Below are 26,559 nucleotides of genomic sequence, written 5' to 3' on the forward strand. Positions count from 1 at the left end.
TTAGAGCTTCAGAGAACTTCGAAAAGTTCTTACTTTATTACCTTGTCGCTCATCAATTCCTTGAGTTCTGTATGGTGATCATATGTGTCGCTAGTGGGTTTGGTGACTTGGGTTAGGCGCGAAACCGTCTGGCGCATTACGGGCGTCCTCTTTGGTTGCGGTGCATGGGGCGCGTGTAATCCCTTATTAATACTCATATCGATGTTCCAGTTTGGCGACACACGGAGCCTGTACACGGAGGCTGTATTTAACGATTTTCTGAGTCAAGTTGCTCTTTTGCCGCCTGACACCCTGCGTCAGTAACAGAATCAACATGCTATCTGTCACCCGAAATTTTTACCCAGAAGCAAACACAATTTGATTTTGGTATTGTATAACTATGTATAAACCAGTTGCAATAATATTGTGAAAAAATCAGACTTAAAGCAACCCATAGAGTCGACTGTATGTATATCTTTATCCCAGAAGAGGTCAAGTAGACCGCACCAGCCTGCAAGTTGATGTATTGCTTACAGCACAGTCGCAGTCAGTAACTTTCAAAGCCCATGCGTCATCCATCCTTTCCACTTGCATTGTAATGCACACAAGAACCCACACATGTCGTCTTGTGCCATCGGGCATTCCAAACCGTATATCTTGAGCGTACAGTCTTGCTGGTAGCCGAGGCTTTGCATACTGCCGCCGGCCCTCGTACCATAACCCACAGTACCATTCCCGGAAATTGATAGGGCTAGGAGGATCTGCAGGTCTAGGTTCCAGTCTTGGGGTTGGCCGAATATCAAAACTGCGGAAATAGGCTCGGATCGCTCGGCCAGAAGTCTCGGTTGGGCAACAGCTCCATGAACGCTTGCTGTTATCCGCAATGGGTGGACGTTTGCTGACTCCTTGGCCAGATCTGAGGATATCAAGGCCTTATTAAAGCCTAGCCTTTTGGCTTGTTCCCGAGCTTCCGCCATTCCACCGATGATGAGCACCCAGTTTTCTCTGTATTTCGGGACCAGCTGCCGGAAATCTGAAACCTGTTCGTAGTGAAGGAATGCCGGAGGAGAGCAGTGGCATGAGGCTGGGATAAGAGTTGAATTTTCCAGTTGATTGAAGTGGGAGCTCCCGGTCGGAGGGTCTCGAGGAACTGGCGGAATTCCGTAAAATGCTGTCCCGAACCGGTCGGACTGCCCCCAGGACTGCCCAGCTGTGTCTGTGTGACATTCGAGGGTCTGGATGGAGGGTTCGGAGACGAGTTTACGCCGACTCTCGGCTGACTCAGAGCTGATGGTGCCTTCATGAACATCCTGCTCCGGCTCATTACTTCCAAGAACGAACCTGAAGTCGCTGACAAGGTGATTCTGGTCTAGACTTTCGCTACCAGCACAAGGTGAACGCTCGGTGTGGTTGAGTTCTGTTTCTGTGACATATTAACAGTGCAACGTTAGGAGCTGCCATGGTTTATATGCCGAGATGGCTTTTGTTTGCTAACATACTGGATGAAGAACAACCTTCGGGCCCATTGTAACAGGGCTGCCATTGCAACTGAGGAAACGCCATGTGTTTACTGAAGATACGTTTTGTGATGTCTGGACCTGTCCTGGCAAAACTTTCACACTGCTGGACGGGATGCTACCGGATTATATAGACGTCTCCCAATGGGCGTGACAGCTGTAGAAATGCCTCCTCGGCTGGCATGCCAACCCGTATTGGCAAGGCTCTCGGCTATATGCTAACGTATCAACTGATGGTCTTCGGCGTCCCCGAGCCAAGAAACCGAGGAAATATGTGCTCTACCATGCTTTGTCTGATGTTGCATGCTCTGATTTCTTTTCCATATTGCCATAGGCCAATCCGAACACAGTATTACTTGCTGGCTAAGTCACGCTTTCTTGGTGGATTACTTGACTTATAATGATTGGTTTTTTGCTTGAATCGGATTTACGCTCAGCAGCAACGGTACGAAGGGCTCGAAAACACTTGGAGGCCTCGATATGCTCGCACAAAACTATCATTCGAAGAAGGGACCGGCATGACTAGACTGAAATTTCGCTTATCCTTTCAATACTACACAAGGTGATAGATACAGGCGAAGTGATGTCGCTCTCTGCAGCGCTTATGTAGGTTCTAAGGGTTTGGTGGTTTATTTTCGCTCGATATTTATGTTGGCGCGAAAGCTTTCCTAAAATCGCAAATCTCGTAATGAAAGGCCTGAGAGCCAAAATCAGCCGGTTTCCCGATATGACGTCTGTTTTGCTGCCATACAAGACAACATGTTTTCATTGCTTGCGTTGTTCTCGCGGGGATTTCACATTCATGTGGTTAGCCCTTGAAGGACAAACAAACCGCCCCATACTCTATCTTGATTTTGATTTTACGACAGTCCTAAAACTCATTCAACTGTCAGTGGGCTTGCAAAATGGCAGGGTTTGATAAACAAGAAGACGCCGCAAAACTTAATCTGCCGGTCACCTACCGCAACATCTTGGAAACAATGGTCCAGAACATCACTTTAAATTATAGGTGTCTGCTACTAAAGCAAAGTCCTTAACTCCTATATCGGCCAGATGCGGAACTCCCGTAAAAAGAGGTTTCTATATCAACATGAAAGTTTCATTGCGAGCTGTGACCAAATGAGCAAGCTACGGTAGGGTCTCGTCAAAATCACTTTTCTGCTTACGTTTGAAGGAGCGGTTGCACCAAGTTTCGGATCTACGTCCAGCCGCAAGCAGGACCAATCAACAAGAAGATCGGCAATGGTACACTCAAAAAATCCAGTTTGTTCGTTGGTCGAGCCGTTTGGTTAAAAATTTAATTGAATGGCAGACTATTGTTCCAATTCGAGCTTACGTGAACCAAGATAACCCATCCCGTAAAGTATCATCCATGCAACGCCAGCCAATGGGCTGCATCGTCTTTTCTGGTTCAGTCAGAGCGGCAGGGGTCATCGTTATCAGAATTCAACACAGTACAAGCAGTACTGCTCCCCACTAATAGATCCGCCAACACATCGTTGAAGGAAGCATAAGAGCCGGTTTTGTGTAGCTTAGTTGATCTTTTGTTCAATAGATTCCCGTCCATGGTTCGTTCTCCTAGTGATTTCGAGTGTTGGTGCCCACTATAACGTGCTGGCTAGCAAGTGGGTGTCGGTCAAGGTTGATCTTTGCCGGCTGCAAGCTTGGGGCCTCTTGCGCCTGTAAAAGAGACTGAGGAAACTGAACACGCGGCTTTTCGGAGATCGCCGTTTGATCGATCGCATGCCCGACAACCGTTTTTTCCCCACCAAATTGATCTTTCTGCTCGTCTAGGTACGGCTGGTAGCAGTCATTCTTTATTTTCTGTAATGTGTCTTTCCAATCTGGAAGAGCTTCGGCGCCCATTCCTGCAATGGCGTAGCTGACAGAAGTCCAACCAGGCCTCTGTTTGTAGGGCTTGTTTGAGGCCCCCAAGTTCTTGTTCATTGCGAGGTTGTCTGATGCATCCAAAAGCTGGTTGTCCGAGCAAAGAAGTCCTCTCTGATTCCGTCCAGCGCTGCGCTCCGCGGAAAGCGCTGCCGCGTCCGCTAGGATGATTAAACTGTTGGCTGTATGTAACGGGGGCTTTAGGTCATCATCGGCCCGATTTGCGCTAGCTTCTGCCGTAGTGTCGAGGCTGTTGGGACCCGGACGTGTCGCCCGGCCGCAAGAGGAATATTCGGACCAAAAACGTACACGTTTGGCTGGGGACCGTCCATGTAGGCCTGGGCTAAAATTATCGTGGAAAAGATTCTGGTGGATTGTCAACATGATGCTATCGGGTTGAAATCGGGTCTAGACTCACTCTTGGCATTCCATTCGACCTGTACAAGGCTACCTGCTCTCGCGCGGTTTGTAATGGGGGATTAAAACGCGTTTTGCTGCCATGACTAGCAGCCAAAGCTTCCCTCGACGTTCCATGGCTCCGCATGCGATGGCAATCGCCCCGTTCTTCTGTTCTTCGACTGGAATCAGTAGGCTCTTGACAGCGTTGGCAGATGATACTGATGTTTGCCTTGCCTAGAGCGTTCCTCAAGTCGGTGTCTCCGATACTTTTCAACCTTTGTTCCATAGCTTTGTCCAGAAATCCAGACGAAACCTTAGGCAATATCAGGTCAACCACCTCATCAAAATCATTCTGACTGAGTTGACCAATCAGCAGACCCTTGTTCTCTACCATTCGGCCACTCAGATTCCGGATCAAGTAGCCTATTGGGGCAGTATTGAGAATGTCCAGCACGAAGGGCCCTTGCATTCCTAGCTTAGTTGCGGGGCCTTGTTCGTGGTGAGTTGAGGTTATCGATTGCGTCAACAACTCTGGTAAGGCTGTTGGCGCGTGAACAGTACGTTCCGAGCGCCGCGGGGCAATCTCAGATAGCAGACAAGGGGGTAAAGGGCAACGGTTTGGAACTAGAAAGGTCATTGCAGGCGATGCTTGGATGGGCTGGGAAGCCTATGCGGCATCTACTTTGTTTCAAAGCAGACTTAACAACCTATTGCAAACTTGATGTGAGATTGAACTCGAACAGCGACATAAATTCAGAAGTAAGGTTAGACCGGTCAGTTGCAACAGGATGAAGGAGGAAAGTAAAAAGCAGGAGATGGTTGAGGAAGGTTGAGGAAGGTCGAGGCTGCGCCCCACCCGGAAATGGTATTTTATTTTCAATCATGCAAACCAGCTCATTGACTAGAGGCCTTGAACCACTAAAAGACAATGAGGAAAATTGTGATCACAAAGTTGCATTTTGTATGCTTCACAAGGTGTCGTGAAGGCTGAGGCCCCAGAAATCGAAGTCCAAGTGCAACCAGTTGAGAACGACGAACAGCCCACACCCCGGCAACCAGGGATGATTGATTCCCTGCGCCGTTTGTCGCGTACCTGGGTCGATTTGATGATTGATTTGGTCGCTTGCAAGGGTGTGCAGCAGGAATTGTTTGTACAGTCGATCCTTGTATTGCCAAGCGTTTTGGCCCATGCTCTTTACGCACAATGGCACCTACCCTATCCAATTCTACCGGCCATTATAGGCTTTGAAAACGCGGTTTTTGGCCTAAACTGGCACATATCGACCTAAAAATCGTACTTTTGCGAAAATTTCCGCCACTTTTCACTCAACTAACAAAATCAAATTCAATACTTGTATTGCTAGGACTCTCACATTCCCGAGACGCCCCTGACTTAAACCGTGTCGTTGTAGAATATACTGTACATAGAAGATACACTCCTTTGAGAATTCAGTATGACAGTAGCGCTCATGTAGCCCATAACGCCACAGACAGTGATAACGTGAGACGCGTCTTCGGCCTCACCAGAAATGGGCGTCACGTCGCAGATGATGCTGGCGATAGTAGCTGCTTGATGGGTCTAAATCGTACATATGAGGTGCGGCTGCTGAAAGAATTCCACCACAAGTTCAATTCTTCCAAGGTGCGGTTTGATTAAATGATGAGCCTAAGTGGAGAGTCACCGGCACCAGTAGAATGAAACCCATGTAGAACAAGATGTAGATTGTAAAATTTCAGTCGAAGGTCAGGTCCTTTGCGTGGTCAGTGCTGGCTCATGTCGTTCATCGATCCTCTTGCTTGCTGTCCTGGAAACCTTCAAACCCCATCGCACCGTATCCGCCTCGCAAGCTGGATATCCTTCTGCATGATGGTGACGCGCTTGGCGTGGATGGCGCACAGGTTGGTGTCCTCAAGCAGCTTCACCAGATAGGCCTCAGCGGCCTCCTGCAGAGCCAGGATGGCGTGGGACTGCCACCTGAAGTCCTCATCGACGGGACGGACGCTATGGGCAACCTCACGAACGAGCCGGGCGAACGGCAGCTTGCGCATGAGCAAGCTGGTGCTCTTCTGATAGCGCCTGATCTCACGCAGAGCAACAGTTCCTGGGCGGTACCTTCGTGGCTTCTTTTGCAGGATCGGGTCACCGGCTACACCAGGATAGGGCTTTTTTTATTAGTAGATGACTTTGGCAAGCCTCAAGACCAACAGCGAGTCGAAGGATACATAATGCTTTAGTATCACGTACGCATTACCCTACTATCCCTTGACGCATGGGAAGTTCTGTTCACTGAATTTGGTGGCATTTTGTTGTTATGTAGACAGCCTTTGCTGAGTGTTTCAGATATGACTGCGCACTTGATCTCACACCATGTGAAACCAGCCACATGCTTTCGACAGAGGATTACACTCTTTTGGTTGGATCCAACATCTACGACCGGACTCGTGTGTAGACTAGCTAGACCATATTTAATTTATAGCCAGATCATGATGTAAAAAGTTCCAAACGTGAAAAATAAGGATATTCATCTGCCCAAATAAGAGTCGCCAAGCTGACTGAGGGTTGCCGTCCAAGAGGCAGATTTGGGAGCCAGAACCGTCAGTTCAGAGCGAGACCCAGATATTACTTAGATAGTTACACGCGCTTGTGCGTTGCACAAGAGTGCCTTGCACATAAGCGGACCATTTTCTGCAGTCCCCGTTACAGCCCAGACTGCAGGTAGAAAAGCAAAAACGGGCGTAGTCATGGTGGGGTCCGGTGTCAAATGTCTCCTTGTCCCCGTTTGGACCTTTGTTTGTAGGTAGTTGTGTAATTAACACCAAACAGGAGCGTAGAACGAAAAACAAGAAATAAGTTACATAAGAGCGACATCAGCCCTGGGAATAGCGTCACCCGGGAGGACATAAACAGTGAACAGAGCCGGTTGACGCTACTGACTGCACAGTTGATCAACCACTGTGGTTATACAGAAGTCAAGTGAACAGGGAGTACAAGACCAGTCAAAATGGTGCAGCATATGCCAAGGATAAAAATGACACTAGGAATAACTGTCGGAAGATGGATGTAAAAAGTCTATCCGTCGCAATGGAATCTATTGCGAACATTGAAAATAATTACCATCTAAATCTATTTAAAACTAAACAAAATTAAAACTAAATGAATATTGATGTAAACTCATCGTTCCGCAGTTAACTGTATTGCCCTCAAATTTTTGTTCCGGTCTTGCGTTGTCATAAGGATCGGGTGATGGGGTTGGATAAGACCGTGCTTGATCATACTGCGGCTGCTTCTGCGCAGACGCAGGATCCTGGGGTGAATTTTCCCCGTCGGCAAACATGAACGGGCTCTTGCTCCTGGTCTGCGGAGACGGGGTCTCACCTGAATAGCTGTAGACGTGGTCCCCATCCCAGTACCTGCCCTGGCCCTGGCCCAAGCATCTGGAGACGGGCTTTTCCATCTCTTTTCGAGATTGTTTCTTTCCTCCAGTTCTCTGGATATTTCTGCTCTTTTGTTAGCTGTCTTGAGCATAACCTCTTCTGCCTTGTCACGGCCGCGTAATAATCTCCAAGCTTTGCTTGGCACCTCCCAGGTTGTTTTGATCTCCTTTGTCACTGTATCAAGCCACCGGATTTGCACTTCATAGCCCATGGCATCCGCTGGGCATGGCCTGTGATCTCCCACCAGTATCTCTTGTTGAAGAAATAACCCATGTCAAATCGGTGTTGAAAAAGGTTAGGCTTGTATTCAATTGCCACTCCTTTGACGCCGATGAGTTTCCAATTCTCCGTTTCTTCTTCATTTCTATCATCGAAAAGTTTCTCACACTCCGGCCGTTTGACCTTGGATCTTTCCGGCCAATAGATTCCATAACATTTCTTAAACCGGTACGTGGACCGTCCTCTAAAGCGTATCTCTGTATCCCAACCCGTTGCCGTATTCGTAGACTCAACACTAGTGAAGGTTTCTTCATAATGCGACTTATCGACATAAGACGACTGCCGCTCATGTGCTCGTAGTCTTCATCAGTTTCATAGCGCTGCCTTGGCAGGTCTGACTCTGAATGGCGTCCAAAGCTCCGGTAGAAGCCCTCGATATCATCTCGAGCGACACCCGCGTTGAGGAGGTGGCCGTTCGTTAATTCAAATCTGTCGATAGGGGGAGGGGTAACCTCGGCCATGTCGGGGACCAGAGCAAATGCAAGCAATACCTGGAGAAGCCCAGGGTCTTTCATTACCGAATGCTCAGCCCTAGCTGCAAACTCCATGGCCGAGAACCAAGACTCTTAAGATGTGGCCAACGATTCTTTGCCTCGGACTCTTCCCAGCCATGCAAAAGCAGTTTTGCGGGCCTCAGTAAGAAACTCAAGATAAGAAATCTGGACATGCGTACAGCTACAAAGCAAAAGCACTCGGGTAGCCACAGATACAAAGATAGCCAGGGCGGAGGCGGACTCCTAGTTTTGATTTATTCGCCTTGTGGCTAACTGAAGCTGGCCCACCAATTTGGCACAGAACTCGGCACAATCAAGAACCGAGTGAGCCTGCCGTAGTGGCATCGATTTATCATCGTTGGAGGGACCGGTCTGGTACATGGCCTGTAACACGATCAAGCTCGTCTCCTCTCTTCGGAAGTCAACGATGGGCATCGCCAGCTGCAGGAGAATGTTTTGCCACTGAATGATGTGGCCCGAAGGAATCGAGCGCAGACCCTTATATTTCTCTACCGACAGGTGAGACGGGTATTCGGCTTGGTTCGCGATGGCAGAGTTTGGAGCAAGCCCGGCAGGGCATCTGCTGGGCCGGTAGATATTTTTTTCAAGCATCTGAGAATTGTATGGGAGTGTGAGTGTGCATTGGTGCGGCACATCTTCTGTGATGACTCTCTTGGTCAAATCGAGACGCCTCGCACTTAATTACATCAGTGGATTGAAGCAAAGCCGTCATGCCAGCGCTCAACAGTGTAAGCAAGCCAGATGACTAGCACCAGCCGTCATAAACTCTGTTGAACCTTCCATACCCTCTACCATGCCCCCCTCGGCCTCGACCCCGGCCACCGCGACCAACCAGCCCTCTTTCAAACCGATCATGCCTACTTTGATGATACAAGTCCCTTGTTCGACCAGCGGGCCAGCGAATCCGATCAGTTGATCTCCGATCATCGGAATCAGCAAAGCGTACTTGTAGCCCTGAGAAGGGCTTAGCCGGGACGAATTGAAGTGGTTCGATGCAAGAAATATCGACCGCGTCCGAGGAGAGAAGGCTGAATGCCTTAGCTGCATTCTCCGTCGTTTCGAATACAAGCGTAACTGAGTTCCTGCTCTGCCACTGAACATCAAAGTGGATGTCCAGTTCTAGATCGTTGAAGTAGAGTGGGAATTGGTGTATGTTCAGCCCACGAAGAACGATTCTGTGCGAAAGTTCCAACGCATTCGCCTCGGGTTTGCAGCTTTCGATTTCGCCCTGATGCAGTTGTTGAGAGACTATCTTGCCATTGGGAAAAGGCAGTTTCATACCTCGTCGCCAAACTCGTGGTTAGACACCCAGTCCATTGCGTAAATGATTCAAAGCTTAATGTGATATTGTGCTCTAGTATGTAGCTTTCTCGATCATTGAACTCGAGTTATGTTGGTAGACTTTTATATAGAGTCCACGTTAGTTATACCAAATGTCAGAATGCGCTTTTAGACTTCGAAAATGACTTATACATCTTGCGGCCTCTATAATCTTGACTGTCAGTTATGCCAAGCATTAGGCCATACCACTCTGAAAAGTCGGTTGTGGCTGTGGTGACGACTGAGGTCGGGCAGGTTTCAGATTGTCATCCAAAAATTGCGATTCGGAATTCTTTGTTACGGACGCGTGTGCATAGGAAGCTGATTACATCTCCACAGCGGATTAGTCAAACTTAGGAATTTTGGATTTTATGGATGGCTGGTTAAATGTTTGACTTACAAACAGCAGAATAGTTCCGCAATGCACATGATGCCTGGTTGGCTGTTCTAGTACCACTTTTCTCTTTTCGTTTGATGCATATATCATGGAAGGAAACCCTAAGCGCCTCAGCCGCTGATCAGAAATTTGACTTCCGCCGTTTAGAATCAAAGGTAAACCCTCCAGATAAAATGTTTATTGGGATGCTTCTGTCCCATACGAGACAGCATTCGTTAGATCATTCGACTTCAAAGAGATAGATTGTGATAAAAGTCAACTGACGTAATCTCAAGGAGTGCAAGTAGTACAGTATAGGCGTATGGTTCCTAGTCAGTGGCTTTTATTCAGTTCAGAGAAGAAGCCAAGATAGTCTTTCTCGCTTGGGCTGCCTACCAATATGTGCACCGCTTGGTTCTAATCTTTTCCGGTGATCTACGATTCTAATCTCTGCCTCTATTTGTTGGCTACTTACAAGTCTTTGCAGTAGTTAAATGGAGAGCTGCTTATATCACAACCGTCGTTTCAATTTTCGTGCAATGTGACCCTAAATGATTCGATTCTAATAGAAACACGAACACTGGTCTGGGGCAAGTGGCACCTATCCGCAGAAATAGTACGTTGTTGCTGCAAGGCTGATGGCATATTCGAAAGCTTGCTGAGGATTCCCTTAGTTGCATCATGAAGGCGTCTAAGGTTTTAGTATGAGCTCTAAGTCGGCATTGAGAGAATCCCGAGCACTCGTATTTACCGTTAATAGGCTCTGGCTGATTGTTGTAGTCGAGCTCAAATATGAAAGGCTCAGCTCTCATGGGCACCCCTATTCCTATCAATACTTGCGGTCTTTTCCAAAAGCCCAGCTCCCTAAAAATGACGGTCACGCTGACGCCATCATTTACTGCTGGTAGCTGGTACTGACATTGAGTCAGTTATTTATCGTTATCTTGGCATATGGCTCCCGCTGCGGTTGGATTCGTGACTAAGCAAGAACGGAGCGATCACCATTGGGGCTGTGACAGACGATGTCCTAGGTCTACCAGATGATCTGGTATTCGTGAGCTTTGCTTCTACAGCAAAACCAACATCATTTCTGCTCTCTAAAATGCCCGATCAATGTAACAAAACCCAACATTACATCTTGACAACCGTCTTCCGAATTCAGAACCTCCAAAAGCAAACAGCCCGCAAGGCGTTGTTTGCAGCATTATCAATTGTATAATTACCTATGTCGACCGATACTCTCATCTCGACTAGTTTCTGCTTCCAGAATGAAAATTTACATCAGAAGCAATCTGCGCAATTGTAACAGCACTGGTCTAATATAGCAAACAACCTACAAATGTCAAAAAGTATCTGGTTCTTTACCTTTGATATCGCACTTTGAACCTAGCCCTAACCCTTAAGACGGGTCCACTTTGATCCCAATGCAAACGCGACACGACAGCATCTCGTGAACCAAAACAATGCTGCGACCGTATGAATTTGCGAGCAAAAGTGAATCGCGTTTGCTGCCTAGAAATGGCTACCACGGACCACGGCGGACAGAACCTCGTCCTCAAGATCAGGCTGCATTGTAAAGCCCAGTAATAATACATCCACAAGCTCAAACAATTATTAAAGCGACTTTTTGCTCGAAACAGCAACGCCAACCCAAACTAGAACCATGACTCGACACGGTCCTATGCCGGTTCACGACCGAGTCAACAAGATCGGACGAAGGATAAGGGCGGATAAGAGTTTGAGCAGCAAGGACAGAGATCGTATCGCTCTCAATCTGCAGCGCCTGCAAAAGCCAGGGGGAAACGAGGCTGACAGAACAAAGGCGAAAATACTGCGCGAAAGCATGCAATATATGCTCAAAAGCAATTGCCGCCACAGCATACTGGCTTTCCTGGCCCTTGGAGGCGAGCCTTACAAGCTGAACAAAAGCACAAAGCAGAAGAAAGTCGGGCAGATCCAAGTGTCGAACCTAAAACACACATTTAAGGACCCAATCCGTCTTGATAGCAAAAGTAGGAATTGGGTTTTTGAACAGATGGACAATGCTCGTCCCCACCTTGACGTCGAAAAAACGTGCTTGGTGTCACGGCCAGGGTAAGCATAGCACGGAAGCTAGTCTATTGGCGCCTATCGACGAAGATTCTACTCTGAGCAGAAGAAAGGAAACAAACAAAGTTCTGAGCTTGACGCGACGTAGATAAAGGTATCACCCTGGTGGGTCGTTGGTCAGGGGTCAGGGTTAGGGTCTGGTGATCTTATGGTCCAAATGTCACACTTGGATCTATGGCTCAACGAACTGTGGCTTCCAAAAGAACAAGAGGTGTATGACGCCCTGCAAGCGAACCTGAATCTATTGCCTGTTTGCAATACCGTAGCGTCACAAGTCAGATAGCACGGGCTTTTTGACCTTTACGTGGAGTCGAACATGGCCTTGCTGGCATCCAGTTGGGACACACACATCCCTCGGCTGATCCACAATGGTGCCCATGTAGTGTTTCAACAAATAGAAACACTGACGCCACCCTATGACTCTGTCAAAAATGAATTGGTGGCACCGGCCAGACGAAGAACCGGCAATAAAAATGTCATCCCGATGGCGGCGTTCCGGCTCGCGCCAGGAGTCGACCATAGTGAAAAATTAGACGTACGCGACGGCGGCGCCTGCGAGATTGTTGATGCGCTTTCCCACTGTTGCGAGGCGCCCGCGGCAGACAAACCTCGCACCGTTTTCGTGGATGCTATTTTGCCTGTTTCAGATGTGCGAATGCCAGATTTCTTGTCCAACGAATATGTATTTGGCGGCGTTTGCAAGCCTGACATGACGCCACGGTTGGTGATCGGTCCCTCATTTGTACACATCAATAATGGGACCCATGTCCTTGCGCTGATGGCCGCGGGGGTGTCTAAACTGTGGGGAATCTGGCCGGGCATTAAGAAAAATGTGGAAACACTGTCGAAACTAAAGTGTAAAGCAATTTTAGAGGCGCAGGCCAAACGCGCAAAAAACCCAGTTTTCGTCCTGCACAAAGCTGTTCAGGAGCTGCAAGACGGGATATGGTTTTTGACGAGGCCGATGGACCTGTTGTACTTGCGCCCCGGCACGCTCCATGTCGTCTATACTCTCGCCGGCGGTATCCTTGTCGGATGCAATTTTGTCTCGGCTGATGACGTGCAGGCGACAGCTCGCGCAGTCGACATGGGCTGGGCTGAAAAGGCCATTTTGGGGAGTATGCGGGACAAACATAACGAGCTTGGTTATTTCATGCAAGCTCTGGAGTTGTGTTTCCAGCGCGAGTTGCAGGACAACGGCAGAACGCCGGTGTACAGGATAGCCGCGGAGCATGCTCGTGCAGCGCTCTGCTCCCGCGCGTACCATTTGCAACGTGTCATGGGAATCCCTGAGTTTTCGAAAAGCAATGCTGTACTACTGTGTAGCAACGAGGATAACAGCACAGAGGGCAGGATCCTTCGACAGAAGAGGGTGGTCTGCAAGAAATGCGGGAAGCCATGGGGAGAGCACCAGGAAATCGTCTGAAAGAAGGATAGAGCCGAAGCAAGACGTCATGTGTTTATGAGACAAAACAGTGAAGCTTGTGGCGTAAAGCCATTGCTTCTATTAAGACATTGAGGTTTATTCCAAGCTGACGCAACAATCGCCTTCCTCGATGGTCTGCAGCCTCAAGGTCCTAATGTTAGTGGATGACATTCCAAACCCTGTGTTTGTAGGGTCGCTGGCGTACAGATATTTCATTTGTCCTCACGTCAAGCGCTTGTCGCCAATAAAAGTCCTTTTTTGGCCGCCATTATTTTCAACCATCTGAGTCACATTTGCGGGGCTGGATACACTGATTACAATAATGATATCCGCTGTGATTTTTTTCAGCTACCAAAATCACCCTAAGACATGTAGTTTTAATGGCAGCCATACTGTGATTTGACGCAACCAGCTTTAATCGACCATAATGACTTTTCCGGCGCTTGGAATGTTCGTTGCAATTCGTGGTATATTCGGGGAGATCGTCCGGTCAGTACATCCAACAAACGCGGACATAGACATGTTGCTTGTCGCCGGCTCGTATCTCCAGAATCCGTGCAACCCAGTCCACTGTCTTGTGCTCGCCGTTTGGAAGCGTTCTGTATTTATTCGCCTTGAAACGCTCAATCGAAGATTCGTTCGTGACAAAGACAAAGTCCTCGCTGGAATGCTTGACACCGCTTACTATGTCCAGGTGTGACCGTCAGAAGTGTACAAGTATAATGAGACATATCACAACGACGCCAAACTTACAGATAAAGCTATTGTACCTCGTCATTCTCTTCCATTCTCTGGCAGGCTCAACCGTATAGGAAACATCCATAGTATCGTAGGCCACAAACTTTCCCAGAGACTTTAATATATTGATCTCTGACATGGGGATCAGGGTCAAGGATAGTAGCCCTCACCTCCGCCCGCGTGCTGCCTCTTATTCGCAGTTGACTCTTACACAAAACTAGGCACCTGGCGGGTACCTTCCAATCAACCTTGCTGCTGACAACTTGCACAAAATCAGACAGGCTTAGAACCACAATACGAACGCATTCTCGGCTTGCTGGGTTCCTTTCAATCTAATTTCGAACTCAGTCATGGTATCAAAACAGTTCAGCTGACCTCGGGCAAGGATTTCATTGGGCGCAATAATGAAAAGAGTTTGGCACAGATAGCTACCTTCATGAGATGGTCCGGTAGTGACTCCGTATAAACTCAACATTTGAGACACGACCCAAGGCGCGATGAGAAAACCTGTGTGTTATCCCACTCTAAACGTATAATCGTCCAATTGCGTCAATAATGTGATCACAACCTCAGCTTGAGATAAGAAGATGCAGCACCTAAGTGAATTCCAATTGAGAGATGCCAACGGCTCGCCAGAGTTTTGTTCACAAGCTTTAGCTACATGTCCCGCATCCGCATCATCCGGACGCCTTCAACGGCGACAGTGACGCAAACCCGCAATTTACCGCCCCAGGCCCACAAATCAGATTACGCTCTTGCCCCAAGCCTCGAAAATGGAGTGCCTCATATCGGACAGGTTATTGGGCCTGACCAACTGGCCTGCTTTATGATGTGACGTGTTGGTTGGGTATAGGTCCTGCCATCCAATAATGGCAAGTCGGATACCTGGTGGGTTTGTCGAGTTCCAATAGGGTAACCGGCCCAGAGAAACGACTGCTGTCGGTAGTACGTTACGTAATAGCGGGTGGTATCGACAACGCAAAGGAGCTGGTGTTGGTTGGAGCGGAGCGGGGGAAGCGTTCCCACGGGTAATGTCCTTTTTCTACCCAGGGAGACTCTCGAGCTTTTGCCGGATTTGAATGCAGGTTAACCTCGAGGTTCCAGCGGCTTCTTCCACTTTGTCTGAGTGTCAAGTTGTAGGTAGTATTGTTGGAGCGGGTCCTGACAGCTCTGGAGGTTCTTGAGGGTTTCCCATCTGTTTTCGTGCCCATAGTTTTTACATTTATTAAGCGAATTTATTGACAACCCTGCTGTAAAGCAACCTCACCTGGAGACTGAGTGGCTGCAGGTTGTACTCAGGATATGTTCCCATTGGTATATTGGCCAATCAAAGTTGTTCTCCAGACGTGGCACTGACATCGGTAGCGATCCACAACGGCAGGTTACACCGCAGAGCCTGCCTTATTACCCCGCATCAGCGGATTTACTGACAGTCATAAGTGCGGGATGCTCGAAGCTGAACTGGCTTCTAGGTCGTCACTTTATACGAGGGCATAGAGTGCGGGTGAGGAGGAGTGTTGGATCGTGAGGATGACACTGGTCCAATAGATTCCCTCTGGCAATTTAGCATCCCCGGGCAACTGATATCCCGAGTACTAGCAGCGATGTAGCCGGCATGGAAAGTTGAAATGCTATTGTCTTCAAGACCGTCCCCATATTATGCCGAGCCTCTGAAAGAAGCTAAACGGCGAGCCTTTGGGAATAAACCCGGCATAGGTCGATATTTCCACCACGCCGCGAATGAACCTGCGCATCTGTCAGCTTATGCATATCCAGAAACGAGATAAAAGTCAATATCCTTAGGCGATCCTCACCACCACTAGGTCCCGCCTCTTCGATCTTTGCTTTCGGGTCTGGTTCCGACGCCCCTTTTCTATGGTCTTTCCATTTGCTCTCCTGCATTTCTTGTGCCTCCGTTGACAAGGTAAAAGCTAGGGGGTTGTGGGGACGCAGGGTTGGGCCCGTGCACCCCGCCGTCGAACAAGCCTGTTGCCTCGTGCTAGCTGCCCAGTTAGGCGGCCCCACTTCTATCGTTACCCGGCGACTGCAATTCTGCCGCCACGTCAGAGTGCAACATCAATAAAGCACTCTCCATTCGCACACATGCCGCAAGTGAAGTCTTGTGCGACAAACGTACCACAATTGCTCTGCTTCTCTTCCACACCGATTCCGCAATGCAGCGACAACCCTCCCTTCCAGACCTGCACTTTTCATCGCTGCACAGACAGGGGATAAACCAAATGCAGTGCGCTCCATGTAAGCAAATAAGCAAATCGGTTTTCAGAAATATACGATGAAAATGCGCGGAAACCATCGTTCGGAACCAACAACCTACGGCTTGGCAGTTGTTTTTCCATTCCAATCGCAGGAAAGAGTAACGTAGCGCAGCGTAGTGGATCTTGGATGTAATGAATGGTTATCATGAGTGGCCGACAACTGCCCCGCGTGCCCCAGTCGTATGCAGCATCAACCATACTTGAAGTTGGTCCTCTGAAACAAAAAATGCAGGATAGGGGAACTGCCCACCGGTGGGAATGCATACAGCTGGTGCAGCAACCATAGCAATTCCGGTTGCTCCTGCAATAGCCGCTATTGGTATGTAGAGGTCTGCAGGGGCCAATCCGAGATGGCATAAAAACGGAACTAGATGGATTGGTTGCTGTAGATGTTTGGTCAGGGCACAGCAAGCTGAGCTGGTAGTTGACCACTTTTGTGGGCTAGTGGAGCCTACGATTACCTCGGAAAGAGCACAGAAGAGGCCATTGCTGCCTTCTAAGGTATCTGGAAATTTTTGTGCTAACCACAAGGGTGATTACAGCTCAAGCCCATCCCAAGGGATCAAAGGGCTGCCCGCAATGTTAAGAGGGGGAAACATAATAATTACAGGATGAAAGAAAGAGTTTTGCTTCATAATTTATTCATAGCCAGCTGCTTATCTACATCAACCGTTTTCGCGTTTTGCATGCATAACCCTTGGCACTCAGCCAAGTACTTTTTGCTTGCAGACAGCTGTTAAAACCCCGCACCTTCCACTTCACAATTGAGTCAAGTTTAACGGCACCGGATGATAAAAATGCTGATATTGCAGCCTGCGGAATGCGTCCTGCGACATCTGAGGCGCTTATACATAAAGGTGTTTCTACCCGCCTCTCTGGCGCCGTCACTGTTTCGCTCTCCTATCTCTATCCGCATTGCCACGGGAAATTTGTTGCTATATTTTCCTGCTTTCCTACTAACACTGCGGGCAGAAGTGAGCCAGCAGGTACCAATCACCTACTCGAACAGTGAATGAATCCTCCATAGAGACAAACCACATAACGCTCCAAGAGCTTCAAAGATGAGTGACGACGACAAGGATCGATCCTTTCTCCAGGTGAGTCGGCACCATGGCGCGTCCATCGTCACGCAGCTCGTCCATATAGGTAGTCGGTGCAACCAGCAAAAGCACCTCAATTGCCCCTATATGTAAAGAGTTGGCTATGCGGAAAAAATACAACTATATCGCGGCGTTTATCGATTCTTAGATGCTTACACCTGAACTCAAGTAAGAGCCAAACCGGAGTCGTTTTTTTCCCCATTGGTATGGACTGTTCGGATTTGGTGCTTCGTCACTAAGGACCAACCAGAACAAAAAAATTCATTTGGTAGACTGGGTACTTGCGCAAACATCTTTGAGCTTACCGCGCGACCTATCAAAAACTGCGCTTTTTGCGGAAACATTTTCGCTGCCGCTGACTGAAAAGTCTTGGAATTTGGATTAAAACATGTACGTTTGTGTAAATACGCACTACCCTGTATGTGGATGTGTGCTTAAGTTGTGCCAAAGTCGGCTGAAAGGTGTGTGGTAGGGTTGCAGTGTAGGAAGGGCATGGTTTCATTTGTCCAAGACCAATAGGAAGCGGTTCCTGTGTGATGCCTATTGCATTGCAAATTTGACAATGGTTCTTTTGATTCGAGAGCGGAGAAGCGCTAAGCTGTCGAAGCCGGGATCATACTCACACCAATTAATCTGGAGTGGGCCAGGCGAGTCTCCAGCGAGTGCCAGTCATCCAATAGATTGGCATGTCACAAATTGTAACCCACCCATGCAAATACACCCCATGTGAGGATCAGGGGTTGGCCCAATAAAAACCCCCGATAAGGTACGGCGCGAAGGTTGTGTCCGTTGCTGATGGTCGGAGAGGCGACGGCGGGTCGCTGGGGCGCCTGCATTTGCGACCGAAGGGCAGAGAATTGAGCCCATGAATCAATGGCGAATAGCAGCTGTCGCCAGAATCCATAGTGCAAGGCGGACGATATTTTCTGGCCAGCGGCAACAAAAGCCGCTAAAACCAGGACAGAAATCCCAGTCTTTGATGGACTGCTCCTGCAGGCATTTCTCCCACTTGATTCCGAGTTGGGTTTAGCGGTTTAGGCAAAAGAACGGAGCATGCTGTTACCCGCCTTTTGTCTTGCATTAGCTTCTCCCAAGCTGTGCACTTTATCGTTATCTAAAACCGACTTCTCCGCATCATCTGCAGCATTTCTCATTGGAAGTTTCCTGCAATGCGGGCTCACCAGCCATGGTATCACGGCTGGATACCCAATCATTCCCTTTGCGGCAACACGCATTGAGGCCTTGATTTCCCACGGTCCTACTATACCTTATTGTCGAACCGCACCTACCATACTTGCTTTTTGACGCAATCACCAGAATGAAATACCGTAGTAGATCTATTGGATTTGATATTCATCAATCAAAATGGGTGAACCTTACTGGGTTGCCGAGGTTCAAAATTCCCTGCACCTTCTAGCTGAGAATCTCCACGAGCGCCAGTTCGATGGAAAAATGTATGACAGGCTTCCTTCTTTCAACAATTCCTGTCAAGAATACACGCTGGCGCCATATGATGAGCTCAAGCTGGCCAACAACCTGGCATTTTTAGCTTGTACCGAGGAGGGCGGTGATAAGGTTTCTGCCGTGTGCCTCGAAGAACATCGCAATGAGTTGACTATACGCCTAGCAAGCAACAAATGTCCTGGTAACGAAACAGTGGAATTGCTTCAGAAGATAGCGAGCAGTCTCGCCGACTATGCCAGTAGCAGTAAGTTGATATGTCCGTGGCTGAATTATGCATCAGACTTAACTGAACCTTTTGCGGCGCAAAAAGAGATTCATCGCGAGGCCTTTATGGAAGAAGCTTTTGCCACAGTGATTAACCTGTGCGGCACCCGCATACTACAACGCACGCGGCCATGTTGGGCCAAGAAACCACACCGGCTAGAGAAGAGGGCATCTCCCTTGCAGAGTCTCGACAATGACTGGGCTCTGCTGACTGAAACCCTGCAGAGGCGGTTTGCAACGACCCTCCATGCGCTGGAGAAGATGCGAGAACACCTACGTTGCCTTAATACGATAAAACATGACAGCAAAGATCTAAGAGAGACGCTCCGAAACATCGTCTTGGCAGCCTACGACGCCTCTGCTACCGAGACGCCACGAAAGCTGGAGGAGAAACTGAGGCGTTGCGGTCCTGCGGGCTTGGGTCTCGCTGGCAGGACCGCTGTTCGGCAGGTGGACAAACTAGGACGCTACTACGGCGTCTGCAAGGACTTTGCAAAGCTGGCACGGCGCCAGAGTTACCAGCCCCTATTTTCGAGCGTCATAGTGGCGAGGTGCGATGCAATGCCCGACACCTGCAGAGATCCGGCGGGCGGGCGGAAGCTGCATGTCCATGCAGAGGTGCAGCTCGTGATGCACTACCTATCTCGGAATCTTTCGCCTGCACCCAGGGCGATTGGCTGCAGCAAGTCGGCCTGCTTCCTCTGCCACGCTCTCATCAGCCGGCTTGGGCACTGGTCACTCTCGGCTTGCCACGGGAAGCTTTACTCCAAATGGACAGTCCCAGACGGGGTACGCTTGACGCATAGCAAGGCAAAGGATCTTGCACGCGCATTACGGCAGGTTCGGGATGAGCTGAAGACGCTTGGTGCGGGGGCGAAAGTGCAAGTAGCCGAAAGCCCAGCTCTTTCGCTCATATCTGGCCCGTCGACGGCAACGCTGCTTTCCATAGCATCGGGGTCAAGCTCAACATCTATGGAAACAATCCGTCCTAACAGCACTGCGAAGACGAACGCACCCGCTTACGTTGATGCAAGCACAGTCAAGGCGCCAACAGGGAGCACAACTTCTGCAGAATTAGTATTCGCAAAAGCACAGAGCAATCCATACCCCGATGTGGGAATATCAACTTCGGATGGACCATGCAATAATACCGGATTTGTAGCCGGCGTTGGAACAACTAACTCACCAGGCGCGACGCTGCAGGTAAAGGAAAACGATTTGCCGTACGAGGTCGTCATTTTCAATTACAGCCTGCCGTTGCTCAACCTCCAGCTTGGGCTTCTGTCGCTGCATATCGATCTCACAGAAATCAGCGTCGGTCGAATAAAAATATCGCGTTATGTTGGCGGTGACGAGCTGGGTATCCTGTCTTTGGAAGCTACCGACTTACCTTCCGCTGAGCCGGGTCGGACGCTCAGCTGCGAGCGAGGAAGTAATGTACTTCGCTTCAATTTGCTGTGCTTCGAACGCGTTACGACGCAGGTGGAGATAACATGGGGAACGACGCAAGCAAATCCTTAAAATGCCAATTCATGATTGTAAAGAAAATCAGCGGCGGCAGCTGTTCGTTTGCAGTATTTTACTCCATTGGGTGGCTGCGCGTAGAAGTCGGGCGCACGCCACCAGAAATTGCAATCGGCTTCCAAGCCACTTGAGTAATGTGGAAGGGATGGTCGGCCATGATAAAAGAGAGGACGCACAATGATTCATGACATTCGGACCCTGAGATCACCAGGCAGGAGATTCCCACGCGATTTTCAGAGTTGTGCTGATTACTCAGGTGCCACCGAGAGCAGAATGGTCGGGCAGTGCTCTTTGGCCATTCAAGTCTTGGAGATGCTTCATTTATATTCTTCTTAGAGATGGGGCCTACCAACACTTGCAGAGGCAAAAGTCTTCTCATTCGATGGCTTTGCTCCTGGTGCATGACGAAGCCACACATGTTCTTATTAATATGGTGCCTGACTGCGGACATTTTGACGAGTCTGGAAGGCTGTCATGTGCTGATTGAGCCTGTAATCTTTCTCGTGGCCTGGGAGGCATTTCAGTCACAAGTCAAGCAGAAACACGTCAGGAATTGTGCATCTTGGTATCTTTGCTTTGAAATTTATCCCTGTTTTCTCCCGAATCCATAAAGTAGAACCTGATTTGGTATATCAAGGCGAACAGGCCAGCGACAGAACACAATAGTAGTAGTAGTAGTAGTAGTAGTAGTAGTAGTAGTAGTAGCAGCAGTAGTATTATAATTATTTAACGCCGGGCCCGGCCCGGCTTGTTAGCCGGCCGTTAGCAACCTCCCGAGGGGTATCTCGGCGCGCGTTCTATCTTCTCTATTTACACAGAGGACGGCAGAGGGGGCAGAGGCGGATCGTGCCTGACCGGGTTCGGGCCCGGTCCTGCTAAGGGGGTTAGTTCATTGACGCGACCCCGTGCCTAGGGTGGACGGAGGGTTCGTCTGACGGCTGGTGCCGTAGAGTATGGGTGAGAAGGCAATAAGTCTATTCCTCGTCCGAGTTTGAGTCGCTTACGATCGGTGTCCCTAGGCGTAAAGTGCGTTCGTGGCGCGCGGGGCGCTGGCGGGCCGCTCTGGGGCGGGCGCTGAAGTAGTTGGTGGCTATCGAAAACGCCTCAAAGCTTTTCGGTTGCCCGAAGCTTGTCTGGAAGAATTTGCGGCGTTGGGCGCGGTCTGGCGGCCCGGCCGGCCGGTCGTTATCAGGCCACGGCCAGTTTCTCCACACCGCCCGCGAATAGCGGCAGTGCACCGGGTGCTCAGGAGAGGTCCGCTTCCAGCACCAGGCACACGATGTGTTTGCATCCTGGTGGTTAAAAGGGTTATGGTAGGCTTTAAAATCGCCATGGCTGGTCCTTATGGCCAAATAATGGCCCAGCAGGGGTCTTGGCAAACGCAGTTCCTCGGGCTCCTTTCTCGGTGTGTATTGGAGTTCCCATTCCCTATATGCGGGGGACCGTTCACAGAGTTCTTAACGCCACCAGTCCTTCTCTATATTCGAAAGAATGGCTCTGAGGACCGTGCCTGCACCGCTATATGTGGTTTGCTGAGCCCTCGGTCTGGGTCCGGCGGTCCGGCGGAGCCGGCCTTGGCCAGCTCGTCAGCCCGGTCGTTTCCCGGGATTCCCTGGTGCCCAGGGCACCAACGGACCCGAACCTCGCTACCATGTTTTCGGAGTAAATCGACAAGGTTATGGAACTCCAGAAAGGCCCATCGGGACGAATGCGGCGCGTCGCCTCTAAGACCCCAAATAACCGAGGTGCTGTCCACACAAATCCAGATCCGGGCGCCTGGCTGGGCCCTGGCTGCCGCCTGTAGCGCTTTTAGGGCGCCAATCGCCTCGGCGTCGAAAACGTGGCTTTCCGGCGTAATAGATGCGGAGCCTGCAGCAAATTCCAGGCCCGCCCTAAAAACGGCCCATCCGTACCCTATTTGGACGCAGTTATTTTCGTGTTTTTCCGAACCGTCCGTATATACCACGATATCGCCAGGTGATACCATGTCCAGCCATTCGATAAAGCGGCGGGCCGCTTCCTCTTTTGGGACTCCTCCGGTGGGGTCAGTGGGAGAATCCGGGGCATTGCGAGGTGCGCGCAACTCTAATCTCCGGATCCGCGGGAGGAGTTGTGCAGCCATTTGCAGGGTCGTGGCCGGCTGGCCTGGGTTGCGGGCACGAGGTGTTTCACGCAGGCGGCTGACAAGGGGGTGCCCCTTGTCCGCGAGCCTCAGTCGGGCGCCGTATTTCAGGCGGGTGTGGGCCAGCGCGACGCGGGCCGAGGGTAATCCTGCGTCCCTGAGAACAGTGGACGAGGGGGTGGTTTTATACGCCGGGAGGATGGCCCGTGCCGCTAAGACCAGCGGTTTATTCAGTGCTTTAAGGAGTCCTTTTTGTTTGTGCGCTGGGTTGTACCATTCCTCGGCTGCGTAGGTGGCCGAGGAGCCCACGCATGCCACCGCTGCCTTGCGAAGTGCAGCCGCAGGCAGTCCGTATCTTACTGCCCCAAGGCCTTTGAGGTGGGCAGCGACCGCCATTGCTTTGGCAGCCCTTTCGGCCACGTGGCGGCGCCCGTCCAGCCGCCGGCTGTGAGGATCAGGCCCCTAGACCTACCCTCAGAATCACGACTCGGCTCCACACCGAGCCAGGGATCGGACAAGGATCCACTACCTCCGGATTTAAGCGCGTCTCTTGAGCGCGTCGTCGATTGTAATTTCTCTCTTCTCTTCAGTTTAGAATTTTCGTCGATAGCGCCTAATACACTGAGGTTCTCCAATGTATGCCTGGCCGTGACACCTACTAATATTTTTCTTTTTTTTTTTCTTTTTTCTTTTTCACGGTTTTATTTTCCCCGTTTGTTTTTTCTATTTTATTTGTACGACAAAACCATTAGCAAATAAGCTTAAAATAAAATAAAGCGCGAATTAAAACCCTAACCATCCCACCACAAATCTAGCCCATCATAAAGCCGGTTTCGTCGAAGTTGTAGATGTCGCAGTCCTGGATACCGTATTTAGCCTTTATATTAGCCACCAATCCAAACCACGCGTTCAACGCGTCAGGATCTTCGCAAAGATCCCTTTGGAAGTCGTAGGCGCGAGAGAAACGCGTCTTTATTTCTGTACGTCGCTGGGCGAAACGATCTGCCCAACGAGTTCCGACCGGTCGCGCGTCCCGCGCAGCGAGGATATTGTCGGCCATTGCAGCCACATCAGCAATCTGAGGCGGAAACCCTCGAAAGTCCCGATCCAAAATATATTGCACAATCACCTCCTCTTCGCTTTTCGTCAATTTCTGATTGCTAGGTCGACGGTCGGCCAAAGATTGAACGCCGTTCATTCTGACTTGGAGGGTTGATCGAGGTACATTATAGATTGACGACGCTCCTCGAATGCTTATTTTTTGCTGGATCGAAGCTCGTTTAACGCAAGAATGATTTGCGCTTCACGATTTGTCGATTCCATAATTGGTGGTGGAAAAACTACGTGTTGAAGAGGAAGGATGAAGCTGGGTGGAAAATTGGCCAGGGTCCTGTCCTGCGCAGGGTACTGTACATCCACGTTGGGGCAACCGTTTTACCACGAAGCAAATGCTTCATTAATGAAACCTTTGTCTAATTGCTCCCTATTCCATATTGATATACACGAGTTCAGGGGGTCCGACTTAACTTGCGGATTGCTTTGGCTGCCACAACGGTTTTGATTCCTGTGCTTCTTTCCAGCCCAGTGCAACTCTGTATCTGACAGGCCCGACGTATCGTCTGGATTAACAGCCAGTGCAATTTGGGTGGTTCGGCGACAAGGCCATCCAATACCAGGCAATACACGTATGATTTGGATTTGCTTGCATGCAATAGGCCTCCTGCATGGTTTGGGAGATTGGACCATAGTGAGATTGGGAAACGCAGAAATCTTATTTGGTTTTACCGAAAACCAGGCCAGGACTGTTTCAATTAAGCCGAAGAACCATCTTATTTTCCACAAACTTGAGCTAGCCATGGATGCATATACGCATCTCCACTTGAAGCTCGTTGCTGTGGCTCCCATTTGAGCAATGTCCGAATGAAGTCAAGGAACAGTGTCTTGTGCTGCCCATCAAATAGCGTAAAACGGGACTCAAGGCTTGTCGGCGGCGGGATCGGGACAGCCCCTTTCCATTTTCCATCTTCATCCCAATATTTTGCCGAGGTCGCACTCCTCTTTAAGAACTCCAATGGCGGGGGACCCATTAGTGCTACCATGTGGGCAAGATGTAACGCCTCGTTAAGGTCATTGTCTGCGGGATTGTAGATTTGAAATAAGGGTTTAGGCTCCAGCAAATCCCATATCTAAAACGGAGTTAGCTAAAGAAACACAAGCAAATAGGTACTAACAGCATACCGTTAGCGCAAGTGCCCATAAATCAACCGAATAATCCCAAGGCATATCCAATAACATTTCCGGCGTGCGGTATTGGATAGGCATTGCACGCCCTCGCTGCAGTTGCCCATTGGTGCAGATGCGAGAATGGCCAAAGTCACAAAGATGCGGAACTTGACCAACATTGGAGGAATCCTGGGAAACGTGAATCACACGATCCGCGAGGATTTTTCGTGGCGTAGGTTTCTCCATCTCCTTCTGTTCGTACTCAGCCAGACGTGATTCGTCGGATATCCCGAGCAGTAGGTTTCCAGAATGGAGGTCTTGATCGATGATTGGAATTTTAGTATTTTGTTTCAGGCGCCAAAGCCTAGAGGCCAGATTTGCTCTTACCGGTGTGGATCACTTTTGCCTCCTCGTGCAAGAAATTGAGTGCGATTAGGGCGCATTGGGCAGTGGAGGTAGCGAGTTCCTCATAGAGCACGCGATTCGGCTGGCGGTTTTGTAGAGCTTGGACGCTTGGGCCCAATGGACGAAGGACGAAAACATCATGTGTTCCCCCAGGACCTTGCAATTGAAAGCAGGTCTCCAGCAGCCGCATAAATTCACGGCCATTATGCTCAGACTCGACGCTTTTGAGATGCTGCAAAACCTTTAGCTCTGGGTTGCGAGGGATGCTATTGACGAAGATTTTGAGTGTGACATATCGTCGTTCGCTAACGAACTTGTACGTCAGCGAAGAAACGCGAAGGGAAGTGATTACAAAAGGGAGCATACATGAGATCGTGACTGAGCCATACTGTAGACGAGGCGCCAAAACCCAGCTTCGCGACGACCTGATAGCGATCGTCGAAAACTTCGCCCAAGCGGACGGGATAGAAAAATCTAGGATTGTATAAGGGGAGGTTTTCCTCTTCAACCGGTATGGACGAATCAATGATTTCAAACCCTTTTTTCGGGAATACACTGGGCGGTATTGGCGAACTTTTCTGGGACGACATTGCGTAGCCAGATGCGGCGCGACTGGGACAGAGTATCGGGACTGAACCCGACGATGTATTCGATGGGCGTAAGGCTTGGCTACGAGAGATGCGATGCGATGCAACTGCGCCTATTCGAAAGACGTGATAAAGAGCAGAAATTTTGCCCGCGAACATTCAGTCTTCCTTGATACTGGAAAGATGATTAGTTGGGAAGGGATCGAGACGCGCCGAATGCGTAGGTGAAAACGCTTATTCGTGGTAAAAATAGAAGTAGTTTAAAGTGGGATAATGTGGAAGTTTTGCGAAATTCGCTGCAAGTCTGTAGGCTGCAAGTTCTATTTAAATAATTCTGGAGATCGGGTTCCATTTGAATTATGTGGGGCTATGTGGAATTGTACGGAGGTCTCATAGGTAGGTTTAGTAAGCCTAGGCAGGTAGCGCGCTAGCGGGGCGGCTTAGTAACTTGAGAAATCGTTGTAAGGCCCCAGTTAAAAGATACCTGCCCAGGGTGCCCAAGCTTCCCCAACCCTCGTATGGAACTCCGTGCGGAGTTTACCATAAGCATCGCCAAGCAAGGCACGCGCAAGACTCTGCGTGTCGCGTCTCCAACGCGTTTGGTCATCTGACGT

At 49.6% G+C, this 26,559-nt stretch overlaps 9 protein-coding genes across 9 annotated transcripts; 3 read left to right on the top strand and 6 right to left on the bottom strand.

Moving 5' to 3' along the window:
- Positions 1-536: 536 nt before the first annotated feature.
- PpBr36_11155 (uncharacterized protein) lies at positions 537-1,542 on the bottom strand (the record flags this gene model as incomplete). The annotated part of the gene is made up of 3 exons (XM_029898257.1): positions 537-653; positions 1,131-1,396; positions 1,479-1,542. 3 exons carry the CDS (start codon positions 1,540-1,542, stop codon positions 537-539), a joined length of 447 nt encoding a protein of 148 aa, XP_029743352.1.
- A 1,532-nt stretch (positions 1,543-3,074) lies between these two features.
- On the bottom strand, positions 3,075-4,419 carry PpBr36_11156 (uncharacterized protein; the record flags this gene model as incomplete). Its single annotated transcript, XM_029898258.1, is given in 2 exon segments — positions 3,075-3,791; positions 3,802-4,419. The coding sequence occupies 2 exon segments, from the start codon at positions 4,417-4,419 to the stop codon at positions 3,075-3,077; spliced, it is 1,335 nt and encodes a 444-aa protein (XP_029743349.1).
- A 1,088-nt stretch (positions 4,420-5,507) lies between these two features.
- On the top strand, positions 5,508-6,002 carry PpBr36_11157 (uncharacterized protein; the record flags this gene model as incomplete). Its single annotated transcript, XM_029898259.1, has 2 exons — positions 5,508-5,681; positions 5,709-6,002. Coding segments are annotated over 2 exons (468 nt in total), but the record flags the coding sequence as incomplete, so codon positions are not given.
- PpBr36_11158 (uncharacterized protein) lies at positions 5,598-6,085 on the bottom strand (the record flags this gene model as incomplete). The annotated part of the gene is made up of 2 exons (XM_029898260.1): positions 5,598-5,929; positions 6,028-6,085. 2 exons carry the CDS (start codon positions 6,083-6,085, stop codon positions 5,598-5,600), a joined length of 390 nt encoding a protein of 129 aa, XP_029743347.1.
- Positions 6,086-8,233: 2,148 nt separating this feature from the next.
- Positions 8,234-9,328, bottom strand: PpBr36_11159 (uncharacterized protein; the record flags this gene model as incomplete). Its single annotated transcript, XM_029898261.1, has 3 exons — positions 8,234-8,602; positions 8,804-8,965; positions 9,293-9,328. 3 exons carry the CDS (start codon positions 9,326-9,328, stop codon positions 8,234-8,236), a joined length of 567 nt encoding a protein of 188 aa, XP_029743348.1.
- A 2,042-nt stretch (positions 9,329-11,370) lies between these two features.
- Positions 11,371-13,242, top strand: PpBr36_11160 (uncharacterized protein; the record flags this gene model as incomplete). The annotated part of the gene is made up of 2 exons (XM_029898262.1): positions 11,371-11,730; positions 12,100-13,242. The coding sequence occupies 2 exons, from the start codon at positions 11,371-11,373 to the stop codon at positions 13,240-13,242; spliced, it is 1,503 nt and encodes a 500-aa protein (XP_029743369.1).
- Positions 13,243-13,464: 222 nt separating this feature from the next.
- On the bottom strand, positions 13,465-14,119 carry PpBr36_11161 (uncharacterized protein; the record flags this gene model as incomplete). The annotated part of the gene is made up of 3 exons (XM_029898263.1): positions 13,465-13,552; positions 13,604-13,926; positions 13,996-14,119. The coding sequence occupies 2 exons, from the start codon at positions 14,117-14,119 to the stop codon at positions 13,733-13,735; spliced, it is 318 nt and encodes a 105-aa protein (XP_029743368.1). The 3' UTR covers positions 13,465-13,552; positions 13,604-13,732.
- Positions 14,120-18,721: 4,602 nt separating this feature from the next.
- On the top strand, positions 18,722-20,605 carry PpBr36_11162 (uncharacterized protein; the record flags this gene model as incomplete). The annotated part of the gene is made up of 2 exons (XM_029898264.1): positions 18,722-19,064; positions 19,131-20,605. 2 exons carry the CDS (start codon positions 18,722-18,724, stop codon positions 20,603-20,605), a joined length of 1,818 nt encoding a protein of 605 aa, XP_029743367.1.
- Positions 20,606-24,559: 3,954 nt separating this feature from the next.
- On the bottom strand, positions 24,560-26,104 carry PpBr36_11163 (uncharacterized protein; the record flags this gene model as incomplete). The annotated part of the gene is made up of 4 exons (XM_029898265.1): positions 24,560-24,916; positions 24,969-25,270; positions 25,341-25,746; positions 25,784-26,104. The coding sequence occupies 4 exons, from the start codon at positions 26,102-26,104 to the stop codon at positions 24,560-24,562; spliced, it is 1,386 nt and encodes a 461-aa protein (XP_029743366.1).
- Positions 26,105-26,559: the final 455 nt, after the last annotated feature.

Source organism: Pyricularia pennisetigena, assembly GCF_004337985.1.
Source record: "Pyricularia pennisetigena strain Br36 chromosome Unknown Pyricularia_pennisetigena_Br36_Scf_16, whole genome shotgun sequence".
In the NCBI taxonomy this organism is placed as follows: domain Eukaryota; kingdom Fungi; phylum Ascomycota; class Sordariomycetes; order Magnaporthales; family Pyriculariaceae; genus Pyricularia; species Pyricularia pennisetigena.